We start from the raw sequence: 8465 nt of genomic DNA, 5'->3' as shown, positions 1-8465 counted from the left end.
TAGGTCTTCCTGCGCAGCTCCAGCTCCCTCTGCCTGTGCCGCTTGACCACGCTGATCTTGTCGTGCTGAGGCAGACGCGCTGCAACAGTCAACGTCAAAAGTGAGCAAACGCTTGCAGAGCTCGTCCACATTGGATGTCCTGCAAAGAGGAGGCGGTGGTCCCACCTCTTCCGTCTCGCAGCACCACCTCGTTGTCGCCCACCAGCCAGCGGAAGCAGGGGAACTCCACGTACTCCCCGCCGGGCGTCTTGACTGAGATGTACCTGCAGAACCAGTCGTCCCGCACCCAGTACTTCTTCTTCTCGATCTTCACCAGCACAATCTCCCCCAGGCTCTCGCCGACCCTCACGTCGTAGGAGTCTACCTGCGGTTTTTGGAGCATTGGTGAAACACATTTTATAGCTCACACGCAATACACTTTCGAAGAAAACAGAAGCTGACCTTATTATTTACGAATTCTTTTTATTTATTTATTTTTTTCTAAATGTCAAGAAACATATATTGAGTCTTAGACTTCACTGCACTCCATCCAAGAGGTGGCGGACAGAAGGATGTCGGACAAGCTGACATCCATCATGGACAACACCTTCCACCCGCTGCACCACACTGTGGAGAGCCTGAGCAGCTCCTTCAGCTCAAGACTGCTGCACCCTCCTGCCTGCAGCCATCAGGCTGTACAACGGCACTCAATAATATTCATCCTTTGAACTGCTTGACATTTTTCTCAAAGGTGCAATAAAGTCTTATTTAATGTCAGTAAGTTTGATTTATGTAAAGATAAATTATCCTTTAAGTTCAAAACTCACCCAAAATAGAGAACAACAAAAAACACCTCTCATCAGCTCATGGATTCCAATGACCTTGTGCTATTTTTCTGCAACCAAGTGAAAATTATGACAGTCTGAGGATAGCCTGCTGTGCAACAGCCTGTGTTGTCACCGCTTCCTCTTTCGGGTGGTCCTCATCATGTCTATAGCTGCGAAAGAGAGTCGTTGTGCTGCAGCCTCCTGCCACTTACCGCCCCTCTCTCGAAGTCATTGTACAGCGGCTTGTCCAGCAGCGTCCTCTCGCTGCACTGCTCGGTGCCCACCAGCGTGATGTAGATGTAGTCATCCGTCCCTGCGAACCACTGGCTCCCCGTGGAGACGGTCACCGTGTAGGAAAGCATGGTGATCCGGACGGGCGTCGACGGTTCTGCTCTGAGCGCCTCGCTGAAGATGTAGAGAGCTGCAGAGAGCGAGCGGCCCAACTTCTCTGAGGTGTAGAGCAGAGCCCCGTCTCCTCTCCTCTTGCCTAAATTCCTATCGGGGCTGTGCACATCTCACTTCCGCACGTCTCACTTGCCTCAACATATTTTGTAACCTGGCAAAGGAGGGGGAGGTGCAAAGACCAGGCCTGTTTTGAGGTTATATTTGATTTAGAGGAGTGAAATATGATGCTAGCTCCTGGAGGTCCTATCAGCAGGGATAAGCAAGTACAATCATGAAAGTGGGCGAACAAAAAAAAAAAGGTTTACATGTTTCGTGTTGTTCTCCCCGCCCTGCGGAGTGTCTCATCAAGGAGTGAGAGCTTGAGTTCCAGCTTATTCAGAGCAAACTGAGCACTGCATAGCAAACATTGCTTCTTTTTTTTTTTTTTAATAATTAAACTTGGGTGTATTCATAGAGAAAGACCCTATTGGTAACTTTTAGGCACATAAAAGTCGCTGTTCCATTACCATTGTGAATCACTTGTTTGCTTCATCAACATAAAATTTAGTAGTTAAAGTTTGCATATTCCCCCCCTGGTCATCTACACCTGCAGCGGCTCGAGGTCATGCATGAGTGAACCACAGGTCCAACTGTATGGAGCAATAATGACTCACATCAGGGATCAGGTGAGCCCCTTTTACTCTTAATATTTAACAGTCAAATGTGTGCGCAGCTGCGGACAAACAGGCCGTGTTCTCCAGCTCCAGTGAAATAAATGCAAATGGCATCACAGGCTCCCTCTGTTCTATCACAGATTAAACTCTAACCATGAGGGAAGGCTGCTGGAAATGGAATTTTTTTTTTATTGAATATATGCTCTCTTGATCAGAACAAAAGCTTTCATAAGCAGCCACACTTGGCTTGAAAGAGTGGAAATAAAGACACAGGAACTGGCATTGTATTATTATGACATGTATTGATTCAGACAGAACGGAAAGCGGAACGCATACAAAATGAGAAAATCGAACACACACTAATAAAAGAAAAAGAGAAAGAAACAAAAACAAAGGCCTTTTCATTGCTCAGTCATTCTTCAATCTTGTTTCGCGGCTTCGCCTGGTAACACAGTAACACAGCACGCTGCCGACTACGGCTGCATGTATGAATTCTAAATGTTCCTACATTATTTACTTGCTGCAGTCAGCAGCAGAAAGCAGAACCAATCACTAGATAAAAAAAGAATAAACAAATAAAGCAGTATGGTAAAAGTTGTTCATTTTTAAACAAAGTGAAGGCTAAGAATATTTCTACCAGTGGCATCTGTCAAGGTTTTCTTTCAGCAGTCTGTTGGGTTGGTTTATCTGTCAGGCCTCAACAGGTAGGGATTAGGCACGCATGGGTTTCCTTGGAAAATGAACCCATCATCTAAGTGCATCCTTGGAGCCACATCAACTATTATCTACATGCATGGAGCAGCAGAGCCAGTGAATATTTAGTTCAATGAGTTGGAATCTCTTGCAAAGTGCTTATGTTTAGACTGACTGACTGACAAGGAGACCTGAGTTCCGACGTTGTTCAAAAGCAGCCCAAATTATTTCTTGCACACCCAAAACTGTGTCACAGATCCACCAGGTTGCGTCCACAGTTCTGAACATGGCCGCCAAACTCCTACCCAGTAGAAGAAAGAGGGTTTTGTCGCTTGCAGCCATTCACACCACAAACTGTGGCTGGATCTATCATGTACTCAAATTCCTAGTTTTGCTGTCTCAAATGCAAATCTCTACACCGCTTAATTTCAAGAGGCCCGTACACCAGAGGTTGACTGTTCTAAGGCCACTGTTTTTTTGTTGTTGTTTTTTTGCAGAGAGCACTGGGGATCAGGATCAGGATCAGCATCAGAGATCAGGAATGCAAAAGCCAGGTAAAAATGTCAACATCGAAGGTCTGTCTGGCGCTTGTGACACACATCTGACCAACAATCAGTGTTCAAATGCCAACACAACACCCAAGAGCAAGAAGCTGAAACTGCAAAACTGTGCAATGACTTTCCCAAAACTGCTTTGTTTTTACACTGCTCAGATCGAGCAAATACAAAAAGTAAATAAATCTGTATTGCAAATAAAAAAAAAAAAACAACTTCTGTCTCCCACTATGATGGTAAACATTTAACTTTAGATGCAATGCTGCCACCCAGTGGCCACTAGTCGCCAATAAATCAATAAATAACATCTAAAAAGACGCTGCAGTGATGATGCACATCACACCTCTCAGACATAGCAGACATTTGCTCACATCAGTAAAATTATTTTGAGTCGTTTTACAATCTAAACATTATTTATCAGAACAGGGCAGTGCGGGGATGTTTTCTATTCAATGTTGTCACAGAAAAACAAATCAACATGGAACTAAATATATTAAAAATACACACACACACAATTGAAAATGCACTTCCTGTTCAGTTCAAAGTTTGGCAAACACGTTTTAACTGAAACCATGTTGCACTTCAGTTGTTCATCCTTTAAAAGGGGCCCACATGCAAGTTATATTTTATATTATATTTTTCTATATCATATTATCTATTTAATCATTTTAATAATGTATTATGTTATTTTTCTATTTCGAAGTTTCTAAGAATAATGGCTCTTCTGGGTAGCTCACTCATATGCCTGCTCTGCTTTTCAAATAGATTGACTAAACATGCAGTTCTGGACATTTGCCCTCAAACCACCAGTTTTAGCTGCGGGACGTTGTAAACACGGGGCAGAACACGTTCTCACAATCTATGTGGGTTTTGGATAAATGACTAGACAAGGCTGCTCCACTGGAGCCTGGGATAAAAAATAAAGAACTGAAAACAGGCGCAGCACGGGACCCGTAAACATTTGATATTTGTGTTTAGGACAAAAGTTAAAGCTGAAGAAATGAAAACTTATTTCATGATAGCACTAAAGACACACTGAATCCAAAACTATACACAATCACTTCTTCTTTAAGACTTGGAGCTCGACAATGAGAGCGGTTACGGACTATTAATAATTCCTCTGATGTCCCTTCATGTTTTTTTAAGGATGAACTATTAATCTCAGATGTCGGCCTTCGAAACAGATGATCACTCTGATTTGTTGCGTGATTAAGCTGGCTTCAACAAAAACTGACGAGCTGTGTCCGGTTTGTCTAAACAATAATAAAGAACCCATTATTTCACCAACCCAAATCGGCCTCGCTGCAACCTGCCGAGTCATTAAACAGACACTCGGATAGATTCGAACCACATGTTCTCAGCAAATCCACCCCTTAGATGTGGTGAAGCATCGCAAGCGGAGGGGAAATTGAAACAAGACAGACGTGTGGTCTATCGCCGTCCCATTTCCACTTTGGGCATCAGTCGGTTCCGCTGCCTGAAGTTACACAAAAGCAGGGAAATTCCTATATTGTTTTAAGACGTAGCAAAAAAAAAAAAAAAAAAAAAAAAAAAAAAATTGATATTGATTCGGGCGCACGAGCGGAAGGAATGAGAACCAGCAGCTAGTTCAGGTGCAGGACCTGCTTCATGAACTCATAGGTGGTGAAGGCCACAGCCTGGGAGGGAACGCAGCGGATGTAGTTGAGAGAAAGGCCTCGGTACAATCCATTCTTGATCCCAAACTTGTTGTACACGTACGTGAGGGTCTTCCGCAGCGATCTGTTCAGATGATGGAGAAATTACTGTCAAAAATCTTGGAACAAGGAAACCACTGGTTCGGTCATGTGAAAGTATCTGTCCAGGAGCACGAGTTAAAAAAAAAGGAAAAGAATTGTGAATTATATCAGAAGGATGAAAAGAAATAGCTTTTTTTTGTATTGTTCTCCAATATTGGTTTACAAAGATACATTTAAATAAGACCAAAAAAAGCCTCTATATATAGAGAGAGAGAGAATATAGCAGAATTCTCTCTAAGATAAATGACCTGGCAGTATTTTTATTGAGGATGAGTGCACTGGCTGATACTTACACGCATATTTCAGAGTCGGGGAGCACAGCTCCTAACTGCATTCTCCTCCTGGCTACATCCAGAGGGTATCTAGCGTTGGGAAAGAGAATGCAGAGAAGGCATCTGAGTAAAAAGTCACATTATTACCTTTACTGTCATCATCGTCATCTCTGACTGAAAGCAGCACTTACGATATAGTCTGAGCGACGGCGCCGGCAACACCTCCGCAAAGCAGGTTGACGTGCGGTTTCAGAACAAGGACGTCTGGGTTGTCGGAGGAGGGGCGGCCTAGCCGCTCTGGGAAATGTTTCAAGCCGAGGCTCTTCAGGGTGCCGTAGGTGAAGAAGGAGAAACCTGCAGGTTCGAGGTTATCGGGCAGAAACAGTCAAATCTATTGGGCCAAACGAGGACTGGCTACATACAATCTTTGATCACAGTCAAGAGATGGAATATGTCGGTATTGACCTGCATAAGGGGCCATCCCAATAAGTGTTGGCGTGAGACCCCTGTAGAAGCCCCGGACACCCCCCTCCTTTAAGGGGAGAAAAATAAAAGGAAAATCCAAGCGGATCTTCTTTTAACTTGAAGAAACAATCTGCATGAGATGCGTGAGATGGCAGAGTGCCAGAGAAGACGTGCATCACCTTAAGGTAGATAGTTTGGAAGGCATTGATAATTCCAGTGTAGTGATGGTCTCCCGTCACCTGGAAGGCCAGTCTGGCTCGGACCACATCCAGCGGGTAGGTACATATCACTGCGGTCATACCTGACAACATGCAACGCTCAGTCAGTGGCCATGGAAACACTCCAGCGTGGTTTACTGCCATTGCACAACCGTGGTAGGTTGTAACATCAAAGCCGGGTTATTGTAAAGAATCCAGCTGGCACCGAGTGGGACATCTTATCAGTGGCAACGACAACTTTACCTGCCATTGAACCTGCAACGAGGCGATGGATGTGTCCCGAGATCCCAATCTGTTTACTTAGGAGCTGTAAAAGAAGGAGGGATAGGTCAAGAGTTTTTCTCAGTAAAAACAATGTGCAAACTTTCATCGGAACCTTCACGCATGCAAAGTTGCAGAAGAAAAAAAAGCAAATGCACGAGCAAAGAAAGGGGGAAAATGCCAACAATGATGACTGTGCCACAAATGAGGACTGTACCTTTTTATAATTGTCAAAGGCCATAAACTGGATGGCGCCGTAGGGAAATATTCGGACCATCATTGCCCCGTTACCCTTGTACAAGCCGAGGTAGCCTTCTTTCTGTGGCACCGCTTTGAGAGTGGAGAACACTCCTGCAAGGAAAAATAAAAACAAAAAAAATCAATAGGACATTTCCCTCGATGAGGCAAAAACATGTGACACACAGACGTCTTGTGGCGTCCATCACGTGGCACTGATGTTTTTTTTTTACCAAGATGTTTGTAATGTGGATTCTGGGCTTGGAGCAGAATCTTGACTCTGTCCAGAGGAGCGATAGTAGTCTTGGCACAGCATCCTGCAACACCTGAACAGAAACACAGACAACTCGCTTGTCACCAGCACGACATTACAGTAGAACCAATTAGAAAACTTTTCCTCTTGTACGTGGTTCACAGTTCAGCTAACACAAGGATGTCACCTATCAGTGGGTAAAGTTCAGCAGCCCACACTGATAGAATATATGAGTACGACAAAGCCAGAATGGTTGGATCCTGCAGATTAAGGCAGAAGCAGGCTGCAGGGAGGAACTCTTGGCGATGATACAGTCTTGCGGCAAGGCTCGAAACTGCCCTCTGGCGTCTGGAACTAACTTGACAGAGCGATCGCTGGCTGACAGGTGCGCGCTCAAGCTGCTCGGTGAGGTCCTACCTCCGGCTACGAAGGAGCGGAGCCAGTAGTAGTCCACCTTGGCAGGGCTCTTGCTGATGGCAGGAGATGAGGAGACCGCAGCCTCCGATGTCATTCTTCCTGCTCAGTGACTTCCAGCATCCATTGCTGCGTAACGTTTAGGGGTAAAGACACATCTTATTAACCCAAATCATATAATAACATAAACGTTTTTGAAAGCAACAACTGGGAATATGTTGTCTGCTGTGTACGGGCTGGCTTTGGGAGTACTTACGTGTTCAGAGCAGTGGCCGCAAACAGTATGCAGGCTGTGCGACGTTCAAAAAAGTCGCCGGTAAAATGACGTGAAGCAGTAAAGGCGATGAAGGCTCGGATAAGATTTCGTCAGCAGAATAGTTTCTTCCTCGGCGACTCGCAATTTGCGATACTATCTTTATTTCCTCTCGTTAGTCGTGAACGTTAAAGAAATGTGTTGCAACAGACACCGGAAGGAATCGTAAACGAGATTGACGCCGCTCAGTAACTTGACAAAACGCCAGACAGGTACAGAGCTGTAATTTAGTGCCACTTACGGGGGGAAAGTCGTGTCCTTCGTAACGTGCGGGTGGGCTGTCACTGACCGTGGAGCAGATTGACGGGAGCGACTTGAAAACAGTCGCGCGTTGATGACGCGTTGATGACGTAACAAGTAGGCGGCCGGCATTGCAGCCAGCGACGCAGACAAATATGGGGCTTTTCCTTTAGCGCCGACTCCTGTCAAGTTAACTATTCAAGATGATAACTTTTAGTGAACGTCAGGCTACAAATTGAAGATAAAGTGTGGACGTGAACTCTGCTGGCTTTTTGTTGTTGTTGTTGTTGTCGTCGTCGTCGTTTTCAAATCACATTAACGACAGAACGACAAACCGTCTTGATGAATTCTGGACTTTGAGTTGATGACCTGCTCTGACATGACTTTCTACGAACAGATCATTTTCTAATGAGAATCAGAATGTCAATAATCCCTGCCCGTGAACTCCTGAGAAAAAAGGGCGGATCCTTCATTCAGTTTGCTTGCTTCACTTTTCAAAGCAGAGAAAAGAGTGTGGTAACACACACAGTTAGGAAATCAAGACCGTATGATCTCATAGAGGGAATATCTTTCTATATACATCGTTCCCTACGGCTGCATGTTCGTTCTTTTCCCAATAACAATTATTTTTTTTTGCTGTTCTAGAGAAATTGAGTGGATCAACCGGCCTTAATTTCATCATCATCATCATCATCATCATCATCATCATCATCATCATCATCATCATCACGCCCTGAAGCAGTTATTACGTATAAATAATTTTGTCTTCTGCATTGTTTCTTTGTGTGTTTTGTGTTGCCTTTGTTAGTAAACCTCTATTAGCTGTTATTATCTAGGTAAATAAAGTAGGGAGGTAAATGTGTGTGTGCTTCCTTTCTTTGTTGTGAGGCACTTTGAGCTGCT

The 8465-nt window shown here is 44.4% G+C and overlaps 2 protein-coding genes across 2 annotated transcripts in view; both read right to left on the bottom strand.

Moving 5' to 3' along the window:
- alox5a (arachidonate 5-lipoxygenase a) overlaps positions 1–1308 on the bottom strand; it is an 8406-nt gene extending 7098 nt beyond the window's left edge. The window contains exons 1-3 of the mRNA XM_076018527.1: positions 1019–1308; positions 166–364; positions 1–79 (exon numbers count right to left, since the gene is read on the bottom strand). The exon at positions 1–79 is cut by the window's left edge and continues 3 nt beyond it. Of these exons, the coding sequence (XP_075874642.1) occupies positions 1–79; positions 166–364; positions 1019–1168 (428 nt within the window). The 5' untranslated portion in view covers positions 1169–1308. The remainder of the gene's footprint in view (positions 80–165; positions 365–1018) is intronic.
- Positions 1309–2138: 830 nt separating this feature from the next.
- On the bottom strand, positions 2139–8278 carry slc25a16 (solute carrier family 25 member 16). Its single transcript, XM_076018525.1, has 10 exons — positions 7266–8278; positions 7013–7138; positions 6576–6668; positions 6323–6456; positions 6088–6151; positions 5806–5927; positions 5627–5693; positions 5353–5515; positions 5183–5251; positions 2139–4872 (listed from the first exon to the last, which is right to left on the bottom strand). The coding sequence occupies exons 2-10, from the start codon at positions 7104–7106 to the stop codon at positions 4716–4718; spliced, it is 963 nt and encodes a 320-aa protein (XP_075874640.1). The 5' UTR covers positions 7107–7138; positions 7266–8278; the 3' UTR covers positions 2139–4715.
- Positions 8279–8465: the final 187 nt, after the last annotated feature.

Source organism: Nelusetta ayraudi, unplaced genomic scaffold, assembly GCF_046127955.1.
Source record: "Nelusetta ayraudi isolate G7.1 ecotype Tasmania unplaced genomic scaffold, CSIRO-AGI_Nayr_v1 ptg000008l, whole genome shotgun sequence".
Classification (NCBI taxonomy): domain Eukaryota; kingdom Metazoa; phylum Chordata; class Actinopteri; order Tetraodontiformes; family Monacanthidae; genus Nelusetta; species Nelusetta ayraudi.
This window is presented reverse-complemented; position numbering and strand designations above follow the sequence as displayed.